The 25,638-nt window shown below is 44.3% G+C and overlaps 1 protein-coding gene across 2 annotated transcripts in view; it reads left to right on the top strand.

Annotated features, from left to right (window-relative positions):
- Nucleotides 1-25,638, top strand: part of azin1 (antizyme inhibitor 1) — a 62,490-nt gene that overhangs the window by 24,769 nt on the left and 12,083 nt on the right. For both annotated transcript variants that reach the window (XM_033018982.1, XM_033018983.1), the window contains 4 exons: nt 1,794-1,996; nt 18,152-18,328; nt 18,480-18,652; nt 20,690-20,824. In XM_033018982.1, the coding sequence (XP_032874873.1) occupies nt 1,886-1,996; nt 18,152-18,328; nt 18,480-18,652; nt 20,690-20,824 (596 nt within the window). In that variant the 5' untranslated portion in view covers nt 1,794-1,885. The remainder of the gene's footprint in view (nt 1-1,793; nt 1,997-18,151; nt 18,329-18,479; nt 18,653-20,689; nt 20,825-25,638) is intronic.

Here is a 25,638-nt window from a genome sequence, read left to right as displayed (position 1 = left end):
TTTGGCAACCAGGAGATCCGGTAGGTCCAGGCGGACTGAGCGAAGGTGTTCAGCGAAACGTTCGCCCAGTTTACATTTGGTCTCGTTGATGTCCACATCTTGAACAGCGGATACAGTCGATGAGGTTGGAGGAGGGGCAAATGAACCTCTGTCTAACCTTACCCTGAGTAGTCAGATGAAGGGTCTCGACCTGAAAGGTCACACATTCCTTCTCTCCAGAGATGCTGTCTGTCCCGCTGAGTTTCTCAAGCGTTTTGCATATAAATATTTGTTAGATGTAAATGATACCATGTGTACATGGAAGAGTTGTGGCCTGCACGGCGACTAACTTCTGAAAAGGAAGATACATTTGGGCAACTTGTTTTCAACTAACAAAGACAAAATGGGCTAAATGCAGGAAAAAGTTTGTCATCGTTTGAGGTAGTTCTGCATATAGAACATTTGTAATGGATGCAGTTGGTGGGAGAGCAGTGGGAACTAGCAATACCAAATAAAAGAGGAATCAAACATTTTGGAAATTACTCAATGAATTTAGCATATCAAGTCATCAAGGTTGTGAAAGTTCATTGAACCAAAACATAAGTTCTGCTTTACATTTTCAGCAGATACTACCTGACATGCAACCCCAGCAATTTTTGATTTTAGTTTGATCTTGATCATGTTTGGGACTTTGTACCATATATGAGTACAACGGATCACTCTACCTCGGTACACGTGACAATAAATTAAACCAAACTAATGTTAGAACCACAAAAGTCCAGATTTTTAATAAAAGTGCAATGGCCACGCCGAGCTAAATTGAGAGGCAGAGAATACACCTTTGTTATATTAGAGATTCCTTCAAGAGACTGATAACACCGGGGACGAAACTGTTCTGAAATAAGGTGATTTGTGTTCTCAGGATTTTGTATTTTCTGCTTGACAGGAGAGGGGAGAAAAGAAAATGACTAGGCTGTGGGTTGTCCTTCATTATATTGACTGCTTTCCTGAGGCAGCAAGGTATAGATGAAGTTGATGGGGAGAAAGGCTGGTTGTGTGTTGCACTTGGCAACATCTACAACTCTACGCAGTAGTCTCTTGCGGTCTTGGGCGGAGCTGTCCTAAACCAAACTATGATGTAACCCTCCAGTATACTTTCTGTTGTGCATCTGTCGAAGTTCTTAACTCAGCCTAGATTGTACCTAGATTTCTTGTTTCCTAGTTGGGATCCATTGTGCTTTGTATCTGTTAAAACTTGTCATTAATATATTTTTGCCATCTGCAATCAAATGTAAAATGTCAGTATGAATGGAAGTATTGCATCCTGCCCGCAAAAATAATTATATTAAAAAAAATTGTGTTCATTTTCTGTAGTTTGTCTGGGATATGTACATTTCTGTAAATCAAATATTTGATGTTTTCATCAGTTGACATTTGCAAGTATGTTTATTTAGAAACTGTTTATTGTTTTGTCAACATTCTTTGTCCTGGCACGTGGCCTAAATATGAATCTATTCATTGTGTAGAAAATAATACCAGTGAATGACATACAATAAACCTTATATCGTTATGAACCTAAACCAATACTTGGTGAAAAATTGGAACATACTAAAAAGTAGCTCATGGCAAATTAGTAAACATGTTTTGAACAATGAAGGAATTATATGGCAAATGTTGCAGAGAATAAGAGTCAGTGAAACGTTCAGGATAACTAATATCTCTGGGTTTCTGAAAATGTTTTTTGATGTAGTAATTTGTTTTAGAGAAGGTCTAAGATGCTTAGTAATAGAAGATTTTTTTTTTTCCTTTTGCAGTTTGTTGCATATTTTAAAACCCCGATATTGAAGGCTCGGTGAGGACCTTCACTTGGTGTTTGGTTTAGGAGCGTTGGCTTGTGGATCACCCAATGATGAAAGGATTTGTTGGACTTGAAGAAACCTACCCCTTTGACCTTCTGGAAGAAAAAACCACACTTAATGATGTTATTGACAACCATATTCGTGACCATACACTTGAGGTAAGAATATTTTAACACAGTTGAATGTACAGATTCATATGATACAAAAGAATAGAACTATCCTGTCATCCTGACAATTCAGCACCTTCATGGTGCCAGCCAATTAATGTAAATCCATAGTTTCTGATTGGCAATGTGATATAATCTAAAATAATTTGCTGGTTTGAAAAAGCTATGACCTTGTTTCAGTGTATCAAGCATTATATCTAACCCAGAGATTTGGAATGTCTGTTTAACATTCTTCGTATTTTAAAAAAAAAGTTTTCTACTAGGTGGAATGTTTACACCTTCAATTCTGTAATATTATTAATTTATCTAACTGTGTACATAAGATTCAGAGTATGAGCATTTGTGGAGTTCACACAAAGCTAACCTATTTATTTTGATCCAGTGACAATATTACTCAACATTGTATTTTATATAAGGAATTGATATTTATTTATCAGTTAATTTGTTTGTTTGTTGGCCATGTATGTACACATACAAGGAAATTGTCTTGGTGCTCTGCTTGCAAGTAACAACACGACATACGGTAAATAATTAAGAATAAAACATTAAAACATGAAGAATAAAACATTATAGTTTAAACATGTGAATTAAATTAAATACCAGAGCAAAGGGGGGGGGGGGGGGGGGGCGCTACAGACTTTTGGTTATTGAGTAAAGCTACCGGGGGAAAAAGCTGTTTTTTATATCTGGCCGTGGAGGCTCTGACAGTCTGGAGTCGCCTTCCAGAGGGAAGTGCTTCAAAGAGTTTGTGGCCGGGGTGAGAGGGGTCAGAGATGATCTTACCCGCTCCCTTCCTGACGAACAACCTTCTCAGCTGATCGAACGATTCGCTGCAGCCTCTGGATGTCGTGCTTGGTGGCTGAGCCAAACCAGACCATGATGGAGAAGATGAGGACAGACTCTACAATGGCAGTATAGAAGTGGACCGTCATTGCCTGTGGCAGATTGTGCATTCTCAGCTGCCGCAGGAAGTACATCCTCTGTTGGGCCTTTTTGACCGTGGAGTCGATGGTGGCTCCCCATTTAAGATCTAATCAAGTCACAGAACAAGTGGCTATCCAAATTCCCAGTTTGAAAATGTTTATTTCTCAAGGTATCGTTGTTAAAATGTACACACTTCAATGTTTATGCACCGTGCAAGGACACATTTAAAGGAAATTGGATAAATACATAGGAGAAAGGAATAAAATGATATCTTGCTCGGATTAAATGATGTAATGTGAGAAGCCTTGCTGATTGTGTGACCAGATAGATTAATTAACTGTTTCAATTTATAAATGTTGCATAATGTTTCTAATCCATAACGTTCAAACTGATAAAAGTGCTACTAATGTATTCAAGTGAATGCCTATAATGTCTAATAAATGATGATGAGGCAGACATTTGTATGGTTGTGGCCAAATTCAGCTTGAAAAGAAGAATCTTAAAGTTTCTAGATTTAGATACTGATTTATTTTGCAAGCTGACTGCCATTGATGACAGTAGTCTGGTTAATGTTGTTGGGTAAAATTATAATTGAACAATGGGAGGTATTCCAAAAAATGGTGTAATATGCAGACAGACTATTACTTTTAAAGGTAAAAAATGTACTTAATTTAACTGCTTTGTTATCAACGGAGCCCCAAAGCCCTGACTGGATTTCGTATGAAATGCTGTGTGTAATTCTCAGACTACATCTCCAAAAGCACATTGGCATTGACAAGGCATGGTGAAGAATCATCAAAATATCACATAGATAAGTTGCAACTGATGAGCATGTAATTTGCATCGCCTCGATTTATTTATGGATTCAATAGTTAGAGAGACAGTGAAGTAGAAAGAAAATTCCATTGCTGAGATGAAAATCTCAGAGGAGACAAATTTTAAAACCAGAGTTAACTATTTAATAAAGAAGTTTCAAAACATGAGCAGTATTAGAAATGTGGAACAATTTCTCAAGGTGTAGATACTAAATCTGATATTGCTATTTGCTGAGTTCGTGTAAGAGATCCATGACAGGTGGATAGTGTTAAGGTACAGAACATTCATGTCAGTTTAAAGATTTTGGTGCAGTCTTTTAAATTACCTCTGCAACAAATTGAAGATTTGGCATATCCCAGAATCTTTTTCATGGAGGACTAGATGCAGGAGGAGGCTACCCAGCTCATTGGGCCTTTGCCAGCTCAAAGAGCATTACCTTTGCTTTTTTCCTCAACATTCCTGCAACCTATTTTTATCTTGCTTGTCTTTCAGTTCACACTTAATTTGTTATCGACACTTCTACAGTATTGGGGAATTCATACTAGGCCTTTGTGACATCAGAGGAAACTGCAGTACCTGGGGGGGAAACCTACTGTCAATGTGCAAACTCCACACAGATAGCAAGCAAGCGTGTGCGATTAAACCAGGATCCTTGCATCTGTGAGGCATGTTGTGGGGGCATTTTCTTCCCATCAACAAAAGTACTGACAGAGAACAAGAATTTAAGACTATTAATCAACCAGGATCCATCTAGCTGCAAAAACTTGGCATGTGCAGCAGCCTCCCACTTAAATCAGCATGTTACAGATCCAGAGGACAAACAGAGCTGACCCTTTGTACCAAAGTGTTGACCTTCAAAATCAGTGGGCTGCCAACTGCTATTGGATGCTTCAGGCTACTCATTAACTGTCAGTCAAGAGGATTAAAAAAAACAAACCCCAATAGGCTCAATAAAAACACTTTTAAATATTAGAAATTAAGTAAGTAAAACAAGTGAACTGCTTGTGTGCATTTGCCCCTTCAAGCAAATGCTAATCACTAAAAATGAATGCAGTCATGTTTTTTGTGTTTAATTAATACATCTTAGTACCTCTAAGGAGTCCAGTGGCCGAATAGACAGCCAATTAATTGCTCCAAATCTGACCTACTACTTCTGAGTTTCAATGCAAATGGATGTCAGAGGCGAGCTGCAGAGAAAATAGCAGATATAGATGCACTGGTTAGCGATCATAAATGCAATATCTTAAAGTGGTGGGAGCAACTTTAATCCTAGCTTTTTAAAGGATTTGGATATTTACTAAAAGAAAATTATGGGGGATTAGGGCCAACGGGAATGTTGTTTGGAAGATTTGGGTATGATGAGCTGAAAGATCACCTGTACTGTAAGAACCCTAATTTGAAACCCTTTTTATCATACACTAGGACTGAGTAGCAGTACATCACTACTTTTTTTTGTGCTGTAACATGGCAATGATTAGCTGATAGATTTTACAATGTACATTTTAAAGATATAAAGATTAAAAACTATACGGCAATCCTTGGAGAAGTATCAATGGAGATAAGTGAGTATCAGGTATAGTTTTGTGTGGGAGTGCTGCGGATGTAGGCAGAAAATTGCTCGGACCATGTCACTGTGTTAATGAGACTTTTTGGGATATTTAGTGTATAAAATTGCTAACTACAGGTTCAGTTTTACCCATGTGCTCTGTACTATAAAGTTGTGAATGTAATTTAAGCATAAGCAATTGTGAATTAAGCATTACCACAATGCATCGTGGATTACTTGACCAGAAGTAAAATTCTTGGTTCAGAAATGACTTCTTAAAAGTAGCAATCAACATAAGACTATCCGTTCCTGGATGAGAATGTTAATTGTGTTGTGCGTACTTGGAGCCGGGCCCACCAAAACTTTGGTTGGGATGTTGGAAAACACTTGTGAATAACAAGTCTTAAGACCTCTACAATTATAAGGGACAAGAGAGGTGGGTTTAAATGATCACATGTTCATTAATGCTCACAGTGTGCTGTGGTATTAATATTTGCTAGTTATTAATCAGTCTCTGTCTATCCTTCTTTAAGAAGGTAACCTATTTTTCTGGTATTGATTGAACAAAGTTTCATTATAACTATATCACTGGACTGCAAGTAATATTTCATCCAATATGGTATGGAAAGAGACTTATGAGGAAACATTTGGGATAATATATTTAGCAGAAGCAATAAAGACTGAGGAAATTCTGAAGAAGACATTTTAAAACAGTTTGTTTTAGCAAAAGTCAGTTGCCAAGAACATGGCTAGAGGGAGTGGTTGGGAAAGTTGGATCATTATTTGAATACGAGGAGCAAAGAGCTGGTGTGAACATGTGCTTTATGGTTCGATAAACAAGTACAGCCAGTTCTGCTTTAATGTGATAATTGGTTTTCTAAGGAGCCTTGCAATATAAAAAATTGAGTTCTAAAATCAAACTGATGGAGGAACTCTAGACCAGGCAACATATGTCAAGGAAAATGGGCACGCTCTATTTCAGGTCTGGACCTTTCTTCAGTCTGAAGATCAGAATCTTTGCTCAAGCGTCCAGCGTCCAGCGTCAACAATCTCTTGCATAATAAATGCATAATCAAAGCAACTGTATCAATGGTAACAGGGGGTTTGGGAGTTTCGGACTCCTAATATCCATTTTTTCCCCCCCTGCAGGTTTTTGAAAGACAAGATGTTTAATAGCTACCAGACCAAGTGGGACCCGTTGGGCCCTGTTCCCTCAACCTAATATTCCACCACTCACCAGTTTCCCCAACGCAATATTCTACCACTCACCCACCGCCCCCAACTGGGCAGGTGCTCACCTCCCCCCATCCAACTCCCACACAAAGAAAATCTGGAATTTTTGTTTTATAAATGAAACCTACCCCCAATAAATTGATTAAAACAGATTTGTTTTTTAAATCTCCCTCCCTCCCTCCATAACTTCTCTCCCCTCCCTACCCCCCTTGATGTGAAAGCTGCTGATCACATTGTGATGTAATTGTGCGCTGGAACTGCTCGCGGGCAATTTATGTAGATGAGATACTATTGTGACGTCATTGTCGGGTGGAGCACTGCTGCCGGGCAGTTTATGTAAATGAGATCCCATTGTGATGTCATAGCTGTAACTGGCACTGCAAGGTCAAGTGATTCTTTCTCTAACTGGATTTTGTAAAGTTGAAAATGTGAAAAACTTGTAAAATGTAACGTCGATCTGAACAAAAATTTGATTCACCACGCCACAAGAAAATGTTGAATAAGGTGGTCCAAAAATTGTGCCGTTTTGGCATAATTCAGGGCATGAATCACACGCAGACAGACTCGCTAACAAACAAGATGAGAGTTTTAGTAATATACTAGACCAAGTGGGACCCGTTGGGTCCCGTCCCCTCAACATGCGGTTGCGGGGGGGCGGCCTGCAGCGTCACACACCCACACTGACCCTCCCATATACACACACACACACACACACACACACACAAACACCCCCCCCCCCCCCCCCATGACATACTGATATTATTCATTCACTCCTTTCCCCCTCCCCCGCCCTATCCACTCACGCATAGCCTCCAACTGCGCAGGCGAGGCTAGAGGGGGATGGCGGGCAGAGAGGGTGGGTGGGTAGAGAACGAGGGGGAGGTGGTGGAGTGGGAGGGGTAGAGAAGGAGGGGGAAGAGTGGTAGAGGGATGGGGGTGGGGAGGGGTAGAGAGGAAAGGTGTTGGCTGCCTTTTGGAGGGGTGTGTGATTAACTCGGGGTGGGGGGGGGTGGGGGGGGAGTGTGGTGTGAATAACCCCTGGGGGGTGTGAATAACCCGGGGGGACAACCCCAGCTCAACCCGGCAGCACCTACCCAGGCCTGGAACTCGGACTATAACCATATAACAATTACAGCACGGAAACAGGCCATCTCGGCCCTTCTAATCCGTGCCGAACACGTATTCTCCCCAAGTCCCATCTACCTGCACTCAGACCATAACCCTCCATTCCTTTCCCATCCATATAACTATCCAATTTATTTTTAAATGATAAAATCGAACCTGCCTCCACCACCTTCACTGGAAGCTCATTCCACACAGCTACCACTATCTGAGTAAAGAGGTTTCCCCCTCATGTTACCCCTAAACTTCTGTCCCTTAATTCTCAAGTCATGTCCTCTTGTTTGCATCTTCCCTACTCTCAGTGGGAAAAGCTTATCCACGTCAACTCTGTCTATCCCTCTCATCATTTTAAAGACCTCTATCAAGTCCCCCCTTAACATTCTGCGCTCCAAAGAATAAATTGAATTGAATCCTTTATTTGTCATTCAGACCTTTCGGTCTGAACGAAATGCTGTTGCCTGCAGCCATACATGTAATAATAACAAAACACAATAAACACAAATTAACATCCATCACAGTGAGTTCACCAAACACCTCCTCACTGTGATGGAGGCAAAAGTCTTAGAGTTACTGTCTCTTCCCTCCTCTTCTCCCTCTGCGCCGAGGCGATACCCCACCGGGCGATGGCATCAGTCCCACGGTTCAAGCTCCGCGGCCCGGGGGGTGGTCGAAGCTGCCCGCAGCTGTTGCAACGGGTGCTTCGGAAAACAGGCACCAGCCTGTGACCTGCGAGCTCCCGACATTGTCTCCACTGGCCCGCGGCCGAGCCCCGGATCCACGTCGCCGCCGCCTCAGCCGCCGTAGCACCGTCTCCGCTCCGCACCGGGCCGCCCACAAGGCAGCGTCTCAGCCCCGCACCGGGCTGCCCCCACGGGAGCACCTTCCAGCTGGTAGCCGTGCCGCTCACACGAGAGTGTCTCAGCCCCGCACCGGGCTGCTCACACGGGAGCGCCTTCCAGCCGGTAGCCGTGCCGGCCGCACGGGAGTGTCTCAGCTCCGCACCGTCCACCCTCACCGGAGCGCCGAGTCGTGCCGCTGCCCGAACGCCGCCACAGCTCGAAGACGGCCAGCCTCGCGTTGGTGAGTCCTGGCTGGCTCTACCTCCGGACCCTCGAGGTCGGTCGCAGGTTGGAGTCCGCCATTAGGCCTCAGCGCAGACGGGGGAAGAGAAGGGGGATACGACAAAAAGTCGCATTCCCCCGAAGGGAGAGACAGAAAGCTCTGTTTCACCCTCCCCCCACACACATAACACCACCTAATAACCAAAAAAATTACTAAACTAGACAAAAAAAAACAACATAAAAAGTAAAAACAGACAAACTGCAGGCGAGCCACAGCTGTATCACAGCGCCGCCACTTCCGGTTGTCCTGTCATAAAGACCTGACTTGTTCAACCTTTCTCTGTAACTTAGTTGCTGAAACCCAGGCAACATTCTAGTAAATCTCCTCTGTACTCTCTATTTTGTTGACATCCTTCCTATAATTAGGCGACTAAAATTGTACACCATACTCCAGAATTGGCCTCACCAATGCCTTGTACAATTTTAACATTACATCCCAACTTCTATACTCAATGCTCTGATTTATAAAGGCCAGCACACCAAAAGCTTTCTTTACCACCCTATCTACATGAGATTCCACCTTAAGGGAACTGTGCACAGTTATTCCCAGATCCCTCTGTTCAACTGCATTCTTCAATTCCCTACCATTTACCATGTGCGTCCTAATTTGATTTGTCCTGCCAAGATGTAGCACCTCACACTTATCAGCATTAAACTCCATCTGCCATCTTTCAGCCCACTCTTCCAACAGGCATAAATCTCTGTAGACTTTGAAAATCTACTTCATTATCCACAACACCACCTATTTTAGTATCATCTGCATACTTACTAATCCAATTTACCACACCATCATCCAGATCATTGATGTACATGACAAACAACAGTGGACCCAACACAGATCCCTGTGGCACCCCACTAGTCACTGGCCTCCAACCTGACAAACAGCCATCCACCATTACTCTCTGGCATCTCCCATTCAGCCACTGTTAAATCCATCTTGCTACTCCACCATTAATACCCAACAATTGAACCTTCTTAACCAACCTTCCATGAGGAACCTTGTCAAAGGCCTTACTGATCCATATATACAACATCCACTGCTTTACCCTCAGTTCATGAGTTCTCGTACTCATCTCGGCCCTGGCTGTAGACTGCAGCTGTCAGTTCGGCTGCCGCAGTCTCCAGTCCAGGGCCCGACTTCATCCCCGGGCTTGTCCTTTGTTCCATCGGTGGCGTCTTTTTGGGCGGTGCGGGAGATGTGAATAACCCGGGGAGGGGGGTATTTAAATAACCCTGGGGGGATGGTGGGGAGTGTGAATAACCCGGGAGGGGTGGGGGGGGGGGGCGGTGATGTCACTCGAAACGCATGGAAGATTATGTTAATGAGCCAAGCCATTGTGATGTCATCATTTGAAACTTCGTTTTAAATTCAAAGTGTTTTGATTTTTTTTTTACTTTAATCAGTAATAAGTCGAGAAATAAAGCATAAAATGTTCAGTTAAGGTGTCTGCCTAGAGGGGAAAAATGTGAATCAGAATATGTAAAAATGTAATAGTTACCGCGTAGTGGTTTTGCAAAGATGTATAGACAACCACATATACATACATACAAGATCAGACTTTTAATAAGTATCTGACCAAGTGCAGACCCGTTGGGTCTGCTCCCACAATGCACAATGCACCCGTTCCATATCCGTAGCCCCCAAGGGAGGCCTGGTCCTCCAACTCTATGCCGTTCCCGAATGTAAAAGTCCAGCACTCCCCTGCCTCCCTCAGCAGTATATGATGCTAGACCAAGTGGGACCCGTTGAGTCCCGTTCCCCCAACGCAATATTCTACCGCTCGCCCATCGTCCCTAACACCCCCCCTCCTCTTCACCCTCCCTCTTCTCTCTCCTCCACTCCCTCCCTCACCTCTCCCTCGCTCTCCGTTCCCCTACCCTCAGTCACTCCCTCCATAACCCCTCTCCCCTCCCTACCCCCCCATCTTCTCCCTCTATGTCCCTTCTCGCCCACTCCTCACCTCTACCCTATGGCACGCCCCCATTAAACACAATGTTTAAATAACATTTCTCCTCCTCCCCTACTCCCTCTCCTTACAACAATGTAACAAATCTCTCGCACTGGATGGGCAGTTTATGTAAATTAGATCCCATTGTTACATCATAGCTGCCAACTGCCACTTCAAGTTGAAGTAATTCTTTCTCAAACTGGATTTTGTAAAGTTAAAAATGTGAATAACTTGTAAAATATACCATAAATCTGACCGAAACTTGCAAAGTTACACCACAGGACAATGGTGAGTAAGGTGGGCCAAAAATTGTAGCGCTATCGCGTACTATTTTGCCGTAATTTCAGGGACCCCGCACAGACAGACATAGATAGAAACAATAGAAACGTCACCCATTCCTTCTCTCCAGAGATGCTGCCTGTCCCGCTGAATTACTCCAGCAATTTGCATCTACCTTCGATGTAAACCAGCATCTGCAGTTCCTTCCTACATTGTACTAGTAAATCTTGTTTGCGCTCTCTGCCGTGCTTTCGCGCTGTACAGTGCAGTGCCCAATATCCCAGCCTTAATTAAACCAATGTTTTAACGAATTTCAACACAACCTCCTTGCCTTTGTACCCAGCACCTTCAGTTACAAACCCGTGCAAATGGTTGGCATTGTTGATGCTGCATATTTTGCATAGTGCATATACTGCAGAGTGGAGTATCTTGTTCCGCTCTATGATCTTTGGCCTGTGCTCCGGGTGGCGTCCTCGAAGGGGCGGGATCAATGTAGCATGTGATTTGTTGCCTGCCATCCGGGGCAGGATCCATGTGTACACGTGATAGATGTGGCCCGCCATCTGCTCACAGACATGGGTCCAGTCCAGCCCCTATGCAGAACAAGGTTGCCGACCCCTGATTTATTGCATGTGGCATTTTAAATTTCAAGTGACATTTGTTCTCTGCAATAGAATCTAATAACATATTTTAATGGTATGTTTATTGAAGAAGATCTGAAATGTTAACATCCATTCCTAATTTGATATAAACCATTGTCAGTTATATAGTTATGCCTTTTGTCTATAAAAATATATCTTTAATGCAATCTTTTGAAACTTGGGAACTTTATATACTGCCAAAAAAAAAACGTCACAATAATGTGGGTGGTAAGGTATGGAACTTTATTTGTCACATGTACCGAGGCACAGTGAAATTCATTTTTGTATACAGTTCAGTACAAGTATCACTATACATAAGCACTTAGATACATATTAGATAGGCATCTCAGATACAGTGCAAGTGTATAGCAGTAATACAGTATACAGCATTGCCAGTTTGGCACTATTTTCTAGTCCCATTTGTTGTAGGTGCAAGGATCTTGATCTGACCATGAAGGTCTGTTGACCTGGCGACGTTGCAGGGTCGGCCACTGCTCCACTGCTGCTCCACCGCTGTAGCCCGTGTGCAGTCCATGTGCTCTGCCTCTGGGAGCGGCACCCAGAGGCCTCCAACTGTCGAGAACGTGCACTCTTCCCGTCTCCCCCTCCCGCAGCCGGTCTGCTTACCGACCCTCCGGGTGGGTCCTCGATCCGTATGGGATGCATGGGGGGGGGATCAGTACATGATGAATGGATCCGTACAGGATGAATGGGTGGATCAGTACAGGATGAATGGGGGTAGACAAAAATGCTGGAGAAACTCAGCGGGTGAGGCAGCATCCATGGAGCGAAGGAAATAGGCAACGTTTCGGGTCGAGACCCTTCTTTAGACTGATCCCCCCCCCATTCTTCTTGAATGGGGGGGATCAGTACAGGATGGGGGGTCAGCGCAGGATGAATGGTGGGATCAGTACAGGATGAATGGGGGGGTTCAGTACCGTGTGGATTGGAGGGTCTGTGCAGGATGAATGGGTGAGTCACTACAGGATGGATGGGGGGGGGGGATCACTACAGGGTGGATGGGGGATCAGTGCAGGATGAATGGGGGGGCTCAGTACAGGATGAATGGGGGGGCTCAGTACAGGATGAATGGGGAGGATCACTACAGGATGGGGGATCAGTGTAGGATGAATGGGGGGGATCAGTACAGGATGAATGAGGGGATCAGTAAAAGATGAATGGGGAGATCACTACAGGATAGATGGGTGAACGGTGCAGGATAAATGGAGGGGGGGGGGTCAGTACAGGATGGATCTGAAGACCAGTGCAGGATGAATAGGGGGTGCAGTGCAGGATGAATAGGGGGTGCAGTGCAGGATGAATGGGAAGAGGCAGTGCTGGATGGATTGGAAAGGGGGGGGGGGGGTGAGTATAGGATGAAGGTACACAAAATTGCTGGAGGAACTCAGCGGGTGCAGCAGCATCTATGGAGCGAAGGAAATAGGCGACGTTTCGGGCCGAAACCCTTCTTCAGACTGATAGGGGGTGGGGAAAGAAAGAAGGACAAAGGGAGGAGGAGGAGGAGCCCGAGGGCGGGCGGATGGGAGGAGACAGCTAGAGGGTGAAGGAAGGGGAGGGGGGGAGGGGACAGCACGGGCTAGAGTATAGGATGAATTGGGGGACCAGTGGAGGATGGATGGGGAGTGGCATGAGAATCCATGCGAGGTGGATAGGGTGATCAGTGCAGGATGAATAAACGGGATGGGGGGGGTGGGGGGGGGCGAGCACAGGATATGTCAGTGAGGACTGAATAGAGGCGGGAATGGGGATCAGTGCTGGATGGAGAGGAGGAGTCCCTGGATAAGGGGGGTTGAGAGAGGGAGAGGTCAGCGCTCCTCGGCCAACACCGGCATCATCGCCCCGCTGCCAAAGGGGGAGGCAGTTGGGATCTCCTCGCCACCGCTTCCTCTCCTCCGCCAGCCAACAGGAAGGTGCGGGGACAAGCGGTGCTTCTGATGGCGGAAGGGGGCCTCCCCCTTCCTTTCTCCCGGCCTCGGCGTGCGGAAAGTGGTTATCGCCGTTGGCGGAGTGACAAGCAGCGACCGCTGTCGGGGCAGGTGGGGGGGGGGTGCGTGAGGGGCCCGTCTTTTGCTCCGACCCTCCGTCACCCTGCACCTAGTATCTTTGGCCCGCACTACAGTCTTCGTCGCCGCTGACACGAAACGTCACATTCCTTTTCTGCAGAGATGCTGCCTGACCCGCTGAGTTACTCCAGTTTTTTGTGTCTATCTTCGGTATAAACCAGTATCTGCAATGCCAAGCCGGGCAAAATGACTCGGCATTTAGGTTGCCCGGCGGCACTTTGGGTGACCATTGGCACCCGGGCAACCGCTAATTTCGAGCCCTGTGCGGTACAAAATCATGAGAGGAATAAATTGGGTAAATGTACAGTCTCTTTCCCAGAATTGGGGAATCGAGGGGACATAGGTTTAAGGTGAGGGTGGGGAGGAGTGGGGAGATTTAGTAGGAACCTGAGGGGTAACTTTTTTTACACAGAGGGTGGTGGGTTTATGGAGCAAGCTGCCGGAGGAGGTAGCTGAGGCAGGTACTTTGCAACGTTTAAAAACATTTGTACAGGTTCATGGACAGGACAGGTTTAGAGGGATATGGGCCAAATGCAGGCAGGTGGGACTAGTGTAGATGAAGCATGCTGGTCAGCGGGCAAGTTAGGCCGAAAGGCCTGTTTTCATGCTGTATGACTATGACTCTATCCACTGCCTAATTACAGGTGATCCGGCCATTTGCGTTACAGGAATTCACCCTTTAATTTGCAGATCACTCCCTAAAAATTGGGATGTATGCAATAAAATTGGGTCTTAGAATTTATGTGGTGGTTGGGGGGGGGGGGATAAATACAAAACACAAAAGAAAGAAGCAACAAATTTTGTCCATTTTAATAATGTTGAGCAATAAGATTTGGGCATGACATCACTTTACTTGTGTTGTAAGGCACAGCCAAGTCCCACCTTTGCCATGCCCTGTCCAGTCTGAGGACATGAACTTGTACTGTAGCGTGTAGTGCTGCTGCACTCTTCAGCTGCAAGGCATTTTCTCTGATGCACTGCATTGTGAGGAGCTACATAGCCTGCTTCTGCAGTCTTTACTCCACTTCCACTAAGTCACCATGCTTTATCCCTTTATCTGCTGAACTCTTCTACACTACCTATCCTTTCGCATCGGAGGAAATGCGGCATAGATGAACAGCCCAGGAGTGTCAGAAAGGAGGGACCCGGCTTTGATACCCAAATCTCATTGCTTCACAGTACTGGTAACTAAAAATAAAAATGGTCAAAAACTGTGAGGGGGGGGGGGGGGGTTCTCTCACTTCCTTATCCATCCCTCAAGTCTGATGCTAACCGCGGCTGTTAATAATGGTGGTGGGTTTCATCGCCAATAAAATGAAAGGAAAAGCATAACATGGGAATGCATCTCTGCTTGTAACACTGGATACAATGAAAAAAGGAGGTCTGTGTTAAAGAAGATTGCGCTGCAGGTGTTTTTCTATGAACACCCCCACTCCAAACTAAATGCCTGCACAGCATTTCTCATTTAATTATTATACAGGTGCACAACCTTTTATCCGAAATTCCAATTAACGAAAAGCTCCGAATAACGGACATTTTTTCGGTCCTTGAAGAAAGGTCCTTGAAGACGTTCACCGAGGGCGGCCCGCAGAGGTGACAGCGGAACCTCCGGTCGGTCCTCGAAGAAAGGGGAACTAAATCCCCATTCATAAAAGAGAAGGTGAGGGTATATTGCGCGGGAGGGTTAATAATTGACAATCTGCTGCTACCTGCCCGCTGAGTTTAAAAAGTTCCCACGGTAGACACAGTGTATCGCGAGTCTTGCGTGGGAACTTTTTAACTCAGCGGGCAGGCAGCAGCAGATTGTCGCTCCCTTCAGTTTCACCCCACCTACACCCCTCTGCTTCCCGGCCATGTGTGTGACCCCTTCCCTCCCCTCTCCAGCTCCCCGCCCATTGCACCGGCGCGGGGGCTTTGCACTGTCTTCACATCGGCGATGCCAGCAGGTCAGTGCCAGTCACCGGAGACGTCAGGACCAACGGGACACCGACTCCCAGGCCCACTGCAAGCACGGAGATCCCAGAGACCCACAGCCAGCAGCAGCCCAGCCCCGTTCCAACTCCAGAGGAACACGCTCCCCGTAGGGACAGAAGCTGATGGTGTGCAAGGTACGTCTTGTTCTTGGGGTTGCGGATGAGGGGGCGCAGCTCGGGCTGTGACGTCTCCGGCCACCCCACTGTACAGGAGCTGAGACTGGGAACTGTACCGCCGTTGCAGGAGAGTGGGGTTGTTTGCAGTTGCAGAGGGAGGGGGCAAGGGCGGTACAGTTCCCAGTCTCAGCTCCTGTCCAGGGGGGTGGCCGGAGACGTCAGGACCAACGGGACACCGACTGCAAGCACGGAGATCCCAGAGACTCACAGCCAGCAGCAACTCTAGCCCAGCCCCGCTCCAACTCCAGAGGAACTCGGGTTGCGGATGAGGGGGCGCAGCTCGGGCTGTGGGCGAACTGCCACTTGTCGCTGTAGCGGCCCATCGGGGAGCGGGTTCCTGTTGGTCCTGACGTCTCCGGCCTCCCCCCTGGAGAGGAGCTGAGAGACGTCAGGACCACCAGAAGCCACTCCCCGATGGGCCGCTACGGCGACAAGTGGCAGTTCGCCCACAGCCCGAGCTGCGCCCCCTCATCGGGACACCGACCCCCAGGCCCACTGCAAGCACGGAGATCCCAGATCAGCAACTCCAGCCCAGCCCCGCTCCAACTCCAGAGTAACACGCTCACCGTAGGGCAGAAGCTGATGGTGTGCAAGGTACGTCTTGTTCTTGGGGTGGCGCAGCTCGGGCTGTGGGCGAACTGCCACTTGTCACCGTAGCGGCCCATCGGGAGCGGATTCCTCTGGTGTTGGAGGGACAGGGAAACACAGCGGCTTTTGAGAATGGTGGGCAATCACTTCCAAAGTTCTGCCCACACGGTCAGTACACCTCTCCTACACCTGTCTCCCGCACTAAGATCATCTTGCAGAGAATGATCCCAGCCTAACCCTCCCTATTCTCTCCTATTCTGCAAGAAAAAACTACATTGAAGACTCAAACTCGCGATCGAGGTGCAAACTCACGACCTTGCGGATATGAGCCGAGCACTACCACTGAGCCAGCCGTTAAAATCTACGCTAAAAATCTTCCATTCCGAAAGCCGAAAAATTCCGAGTTACGAAAAGTGTCTGGTCCCAAGGCTTTCGGAGAAAAGGTTGTGCACCTGTACAATCAAACCCACCCCAGCTCTCTTAGAAAAATGATGCTTTGATTAAAATAAAAAATATGTAGATCAGTAAAAGAACCATTTAAATCCTTTTTATTCTGTGTTGTGCAAATGTTGTTGAAACGTTACGCCTGTTTCAGAACAATGTAATGCCATAATATTCGATACGTTCTGATTTGTTCCACAGCTGCATTTCTGAGGAGACAATCCAATGAAAAATGGTAGAGGCGCCGCCGCCACTACGTTCCAAGGGTGGGGGGTTGATGGATGGTTGCTTTCCCAGAAAACCCCCTCATGCTACTTTCCATAATGTGAACACGCCTCATCTGAACACGAGTCTTTTAATCAACCGTGTTTATTGACTCGTATTCAGATGGGGATGCAGTAAAACTGGCATTGCCTGTGTCTCAAAATCCAGACATTTCTATCACTATAAATGATTAACTTGTTTTAAGAATAGTTTTTGATTGACAAGAGGATATTAATGTAAATTAGTCTTATTATGTTAACACATGCATGTTAGCATTTATTGAAAAGTGGATTTGGGCAGAATTTTATTTTTTTATACTCCAGAAACCTTTTTGTTCGTTCACAGTACTTAAGGATATATTATCCCAGTTTATATTCAGTGGGACTATTTAAAAATATTAGAATTTATTGAAGAGATTTTAAACTTGCATTTTCTCTCTGATTGTAAGATAAGTGCATAGATATGTCATTCTTGGTGCATTCTTAACAGGCAGAAAATTGATAACACCATGATTTAGACATCCTGGCCTCCATGTCTGATTTGCACCAGTGCCAAGTGGCATTACTATCAAGTGGCAGCATTCTATCCAAAATAAATTTAACTGACTGCCCATTTAAAAGTTGTATGTAAATTTCTCCTTTATTCTCTATTAAGTTTGGTGATCATAGTTGCTTCCAGGAGACAATTTATCTGGAATTATGTTATAATTTGGCATTCACACCCTCATTTTAAGAGTGTTCAATGGATAGGATTCAATTAGTTTGCATAAACCAACTATTTCAACACGGTTTGGGAAACGAATTTGGTTATGATCATCATGTTTATGGCTGGACTTCTCCAGTAAATTAGCCAATCAGGCATGGTGGCATTATATTTTAGTTTACAGCTATTGCTCTGAAAAATGTCCGCTGAAATTTTGTTGTAAATAACTGAAGCCACATTAGCAAAGAGTTCATCTTGAAACTAATATTTTTGTAATCAATTTTAGCAAACTGAAAGGAATGCTTTTTTTGTTGCTGATCTTGGGAATGTTATGAAGAAGAACATTCGATGGCAGAACGTGATGACGCATGTGAAACCATTTTACTCTGTCAAGTGTAACAGCAGTCAATCTGTAATTGAAGTTCTGGCAGCTCTTGGAACTGGTTTTGCCTGCGCAAATAAGGTGATTGTTGCTATAGTTTGAATTCACATTATCTTGCTTTTATTTCATAGTTTTGAAATTTTCTTTAAAAATGTAAATTAAATTACAAAATCATGTAAATTACTAATAAATAATAATGTTCTTGTCTGATCATGTATATTTTCTCACACAGAATGAAATAACACTTGTGCAAAGCTTGGGTGTTACATCTGACAATATTATCTACATAAACCCATGCAAGCAGATTTCCCAGATTAAGTATGCAGCCAAAAAGGGAATAAATATCATGAGTTGCGATAACGAGGCTGAACTTCTGAAAATTGCACGTAACCATCCCAGTGCCAAGTAAGTGTGTAAAGCTAACCAAAACCAAAATATTCAGTAGCACATTCTTTAGCATAAATGAGAATATTATTTTTCCTTCATATACTTGTAGCATTAACTGTTCAAAAACTTGACAAGTTAGCAATTAAACTGCCAGATTTAAAAATAAAAATTGTTAATATATTCTTTCAAATATTTCTGTGGCTTTGAATACAGACACAAATGAACTCCCTTTTGTTTAGGAGCTGTGCCACCTGAAGTCACCTTTATCTTGCCTCCCAAACTATTATATACAGTAAAGTATTTAAGGTTATCAAATAATGCTTTACATATCCAAGACGTTCAACATTCACTAAGCTTGAACATTTTTTGTAGATATTTTCTAGATTTTTGTGAACATTCTATATATGAACATTGAGTTTTCACATTAAATAAATGCTTAAACTTTGCCTTTTCGGCGGGCTGTTTTTGAATTGGATCATTTCAGGTTTTTATAGAGTACCGTGGACCTTTCTATTATTGGTAAAAGACATGAAATCCAGGCTAAAGTGTTATTTTTTAAACCCTAATCACGTTGATATATGATACGATAAATCATCCCTGGAGGGAAATTGGAACGGAGATAAATTTCAGTGGGAGATTGAAACTGCTCCAGCTATAAATGATTGTCATATATTTAAACAAGTTCCTTGGTTTGAAATATTTAAACCTTGTACAAATATTGGCTGTTAATTTTCATAAAATAAAGCTAAAACAATGGTCCATGCAAAGTCTTGAATTAGATATAAATTAACTTGTTGGATACTATACCACCCAAAATATTGCCTTAACTTGCTGCAGGGCAGTTACCAATTTTACATATTGGTGGTTACAAGAAGTAAAAATCATGTCAGGTGGCATAATACAGGAAACATGACTAACCCTGTATAGTACTTGCTGAACTCCAGTCTCTGGTGCCAGAGATGTCAGCAGCTTTTTGAATATGAAACAAGTGGAGCAGAAGACATATTTTCCAAAACTAGCTTCATTTGATAATGTTCATCCCCATGAAAATGAAGTAAAAGTTAAATATATTCCCTAGAAAGAAATTGATTGTAAAGTTGATGCTCGGCCTACATTAAAATGCCTGTACTGTACAGATGTGCCAGTTTCATTGCATGTCTTTGACGCTTCTGTATAACTGTAGCCTGTTTGTAGCTGATTTGCTACAATACTAGAATTGAATAGTGGGTTGCTCCATAATACTGCATCTACTAAAATGCATTTTGGTGGATTGAAAAGGTTTATAATATTGAAAGGATCTGCCAAATTTTGACTATAACATGCAAAGCATAAACCAAATGACAAAAAGGGCTAGAAAGAGTATTTTTCCTAAGCTTGTGCTGAGATGAAATTCCACAGACAAGATACTGGAGGACAGGTATCTTCAAAGTTGGCATTCATTCCTCATGTCAAACCCACACCTTAGCATTGGTGGAACATTACAGATTTCAGTCTGACTGGCACTACGTTCTAGCCTTCTGTCAGGAATATTGGCAACTAATAGGAATGGACTACTTCCCCACATGCCCAAACTTTGAGATACAAATGGTTCATTATATTGCCATCTTAGTCGAGTAGCTGAGAATAATTGTAATATTAGGTGCGATTATGTGGATAGATAGATCAATAATGTAACTAACAAGTGTTTGATTTGGTAATTAGATAAAATAGTATACTGAGCAAAGATTTTGCTGTTTGATGTTGGAATTAAACTTGATTGGCTTATTGTTCTTAAATTCTTTTGTTACAGTGTCCAGTCAACTCTTTTGATGAAACAATTGAGTCTTGGTTTACTACATTTTTTTTCTCCTCCATGTCCTTTTACGTGTAGCAACACATCTAGGCCCTAATCATCAGTTTTCTCTCCTGCGCAGGATTTGTTTTTATTTAGGTTCAGATTCAGACCTTGAAAGTGGAAGCTTCTGCCAACATAATCTTCATACTTCTGACAGTCTTCAAGCTACACATATGATGATGTAAACCAACTGTGCCCCAATCATCTTCCTCTTCTCTTAGGCTCTTGGTAGACATTGCAACTGCTGATTCAAATGAAGAAAATGTGATTGGTATGAAGTTTGGAGCTACGTTGAAGAACTGCAGGCAGCTTTTGGAATCTGCCAAAGAACTAGGGATTCAGGTGATTGGTGTAAGGTGAGTGTGTTTTTAAATTTCCATTGTATCCAATCCTGAGACGTCATGAAACTAAACCATGTGCTATGTTATCATTGAAAATCAAATATTCAAGTTTAGAAACATAGAAAATAGGTGCAGGAGGAGGCTCTTCTGCCATTCGAGCCAGCATTGTGATCATGGCTGATCATCCCCTATCAATAACCCATGCCTGCCTTCTCCCCATATCCCTTGACTTCACTAGCCCCTAGAGCTCTATCTAACTCTCTCTTAAATCCATTCAGTGACTTGACCTCCACTGCCCTCTATGGCAGGGAATTCCATAAATTCACAACTCTCTTGGTGAAAAAGTTTTTTCTCACCTCAGTCTTAAATGACCTCCCCTTTATTCTTAGACTGTGGCCCCTGGTTCTGGACTCACCCAACATTGGGAACATTTTTCCTGCATCTAGCTTGTCCAGTCCTTTTATAATTTTATATGTTTCTATAAGATACCCCCTCATTCTTCTAAACTCCAGTGAATACAAGCCTAGTCTTTTCAATCTTTCCTCATATGACAGTCCCGCCATCCCAGGGATCAATCTCGTGAACCTACGCTGCACTGCCTCAATCACAAGGATGACCTTCCTCAAATTTGGAGACCAAAACTGTACACAATACTCCAGATGTGGTCTCACCAGAGCCCTATACAACTGCAGAAGAACCTCTTTGCTCATATACTGAAATCCTCTTGTTATGAAGGCCAACATTCCATTAGCTTTCTTCACTGCCTGCTGTACCTGTAAGCCAACTTTCAGTGACCAGTGCACAAGGACGCCCAGGTCTCGCTGCACCTCCCCCTTACCTAACCTAACCCCATTGAGATAATAATCTGCCCCCTTGTTTTTGCCGCCAAAGTGGATAACCTCACACTTATCTATATTATACTGCATCTGCTCACTCACTCAACCTGTCCAGGTCACCCTGCAACCTCCTAACATCCTCTTCACAGTTCACACTGCCACCCAGCTTTGTGTCATCCGCAAACTTGCTCGTGTTGTTCCTAAATCCCTCTTCCAAATCATTAATATACATGGTAAACAGTTGCGGCCCCAACACCAAGCCTTGTGGCACTCCGCTCGCCACTGCCTGCCATTCTGAAAAGGACCTGTTCACTCTTTGCTTCCTGTCTGCCAACCAATTTTCTATCCATGTCAACACCCTACCCCCAATATCATGTGCTCTAATTTTAGTCACCAGTCTCCCGTGCGGGACCTTATCAAAGGCTTTCTAAAAGTCTAGATATACTACATCCACTGGCACCCCGTCATCCATTGTACTTGTCACATCCTCAAAAAATTCCAGAAGATTAGTCAAGCATGATTTCCCTTTCATAAATCCATGTTGACTTGGACTAATCCTTTTACTGCTATCCAAATGCCCCATTATTACCTCTTTAATAATTGACTCCAGCATCTTTCCCACCACCGAAGTCAGGCTAACTGGTCTAATTCCCTGTTTTCTCTCTCGCTCCTTTCTTGAAAAGTGGGATAACATTAGCTATCCTCTAATGCACAGGAACTGATCCTGAATCTATTGAACATTGGAAAATGATCACCAATGCGTCCACTATTTCTTGAGCCACCTCCCTGAGGACCCTGGGATGCAGACCATCATGTCCAGGGGATTTATCATTCTTCAGTCCCATTAGCTTACCCAATACTATTTCTCGCCTAATGAAAATTTCTTTCAGTTCCTCTACCTCCTTAGATCCTCTGTCCTCCAGTACATATGGGAGATTGTTTGTGTCTTCCTTAGTGAAGACAGATCCGAAGTACCTATTCAACTCTTCTGCCTTTTCTTTGTTGCCCATAATAATTTCACCCGTGTCTACCTTCAAGGGACCCACATTTGATTTTGCTACTCTTTTTCCCTTTAACATATCTAAAGAAGCTTTTACTGTCATTCTTTATATTCCTGGCCAGCTTCCCTTAGTACTTCATCTTTTCAGCCCGTATTGCCCGTTTTGTTTCCTTCAGTTATCCTATGAAAGTTTCCCAATCCTCTAGCTTCCGGCTACTCTTTGCTGTGTTACACATCTTTTCTTTTAGTTTTATTCTATCCCTAACTTCTCTTGTCAGCCACGGTTGCCTCCTACTCCCCTTAGAATCTTTCTTCCTTTTTGGAATGAAATGATCCTGCATCTTCCAGATTATGCCCAGAAATTCCTGCCATTGCTGTTCCACCGTCATTCCTGCTTGGATCCCTTTCCAGTCTACCTTGGCCAGCTCCCCTCTCATGCCTTCATAGTCCCCTTTGTTCAACTGCATCACTGACATTTCTGATTTAACCTTCTTCTCAAATTGCAGATTAAAACTAATCATGTTATGACCACTACCTCCAAGCGGTTCCTTTACCTCCAAGCAATTCCTTTACCTCGAGTTCTCTTATCATATCTGGTTCATTGGACACTAAATCCAGAATTGCCAGCACCGAACCTCGAGGTACACCATTAGTCACAGGCCTCCAGTCCGAGAAGCAACCTTCCGCCATCACCATCTGCTTCCTTCCATGGAGACAATTTGCTATCCATTCAGCTATCTCTCCTTGGATCCCATGCAACCTATCTTCCAGAGCAGCCTACCATGCGGAACCTTGTCGAATGCCTTACTGAAATCCATGTACACAACATCTACAGCTTGGCCCTCATCGACCTTTTTGGTCACATCTTCAAAAAAAATCTATCAGATTTGTGAGACACGACCTCCTGTGTACAAAATCATGATGACTAGCCCTCATCAGCCCTTGCCCATCCAAAATGCCTGTATAACCTATCCCTCGGAATCCTCTCTAGAAACTTTTCAACTACAGATGTTAGGTTCACCGGCCTATAGCTCCCAGCATTTTCCCTGCAGCCCTTCGTGAAAAGAGACACAACATTTGCCACCCTCCGGTATTTAAGGACGACTCGTAAATTTCGACCAGGGATCCCGCAATTTCCTATCTAGTTTCCCGCAATGTCCTCGGATATATCCGATCAGGCCCTGGAGATTTATCTACCTTCATACACGATAGTACCTTCAGTACTTCTTCGACAGTAACACTGACTGCTTTCAAGACACTTCTATTGACTGCCCCAAGTTCCTCCGTCCTACTGTCTTCTCGATAAATACAGAGGAGAAATACTCATTGAGGACCTAGCCCATCTTGGATGGCTCCACACAGAGGTGACCGATTTGTTTCCTGAGAGGTCCCACTCTCTCTAGTTACCCTTTTTTTCCTCTATCATATATTATATCATATATCTATTAAAACTATGCGTGTGTGTTATTTTGCATGTTAAACGTATCTTCTCGAAAACCAGACGCAAAAACGCAGAAATTTTTACAATTTCGGTAGGGATTTAACTTATGTTCAGAAATCCACTTCTAGGTCAATTATTTCCCCAGATTTTGAATAAAATTGATCACAAAACTCAATTTTTAAAATATAAACGGCACTCACCAGCTGCTGACGTCACAATGCCCACATGCCGACCAATCCAGGCCCACCTGCGTCCTGGGCCCCCCCCCCCCCCCCCCCCCGGCCGCTGTGCATTAAAGGCGCAGAGAGATCGAGAAAGTTCTGCAGAACAAACATTCTACAGCTCCGTTCCGCTATAGCTTCTTTGTTCTACAGATCTCGGGGCAATGACTCCTCACGCGCTGAATCTACTCCTCACAAGTTCTCCTCATACAGCTCCGTTCAGCTATAGGATCATGCGCTGAATTTTCTCACCACTGTTGGCGCAGCTCGTGAAGCCCTGAGCGCTCATTCCAGCTGTGGGTTTCCAGAGTCAGAAGCCGCTTCTCTCTCTCCCCATTTGGCAGCCCGGCTCCTCTTCTTCCCCCCCCCCCCCCACTACTCTTCTCATAGAAATTAGGTGTAGGAGTAGGCCATTCGGCCCTTCGAGCCTGCACCGCCATTCAATATGATCATGGCTGATCAACCAACTCAGTATCCTGTACCTGCCTTCTCTCCATACCCCCTGATCCCTTTAGCCACAAGGGCCACATCTAACTCCCTCTTAAATATAGCCAATGAACTGGCCTCAACTACCTTCTGTGGCAGAGAATTCCAGAGATTCACCAATCTCTGTGTGAAAAATGTTTTTCTCATCTCGGTCCGAAAAGATTTCCCCCTTATCCTTAAACTGTGACCCCTTGTTCTGGACTTCCCCAACATCGGGAACAAACTTCCTGCATCTAGCCTGTCCAACCCCTTAAGAATTTTGTAAGTTTCTATAAGATTCCCCCTCAGTCTTCTAAATTCTAGCGAGTACAAGCCGAGTCTATCCAGTCTTTCTTCATATGAAAGTCCTGACATCCCAGGAATCAGTCTGGTGAGCCTTCTCTGTACTCCCTCTATGACAAGAATGCCTTTTCTCAGATTAGGAGACCAAAACTGTATGCAATACTCCAGGTGTGGTCTCACCAAGACCCTGTACAACTGCAGTAGAACCTCCCTGCTCCTATACTCAAATCCTTTTGCTATGAATGCTAACATACCATTCGCTTTCTTCACTGCCTGCTGCACCTGCATGCCTACTTTCAATGACTGGTGTTCCATGACACCCAGGTCTCGTTGCATCTCCCCTTTTCCTAATCTGCCACCATTCAGATAATAGTCTACTTTCCTGTTTTTGCCACCAAAGTGGATAACCTCACATTTATCAACATTATACTGCATCTGCCATGCATTTGCCCACTCACCCAACCTATCCAAGTCACCTTGCAGCCCCCTAGCATCCTCCTCACAGCTAACACTGCCCCCCAGCTTCGTGTCATCCGCAAACTTGGAGATGTTGCATTCAATTC

The sequence above is a fragment of the Amblyraja radiata genome, chromosome 4, assembly GCF_010909765.2.
Source record: "Amblyraja radiata isolate CabotCenter1 chromosome 4, sAmbRad1.1.pri, whole genome shotgun sequence".
NCBI lineage: Eukaryota > Metazoa > Chordata > Chondrichthyes > Rajiformes > Rajidae > Amblyraja > Amblyraja radiata.
The sequence above is the reverse complement of the archived record's forward strand: the minus strand, read 5'-3'. Positions and strand labels throughout refer to the sequence as shown.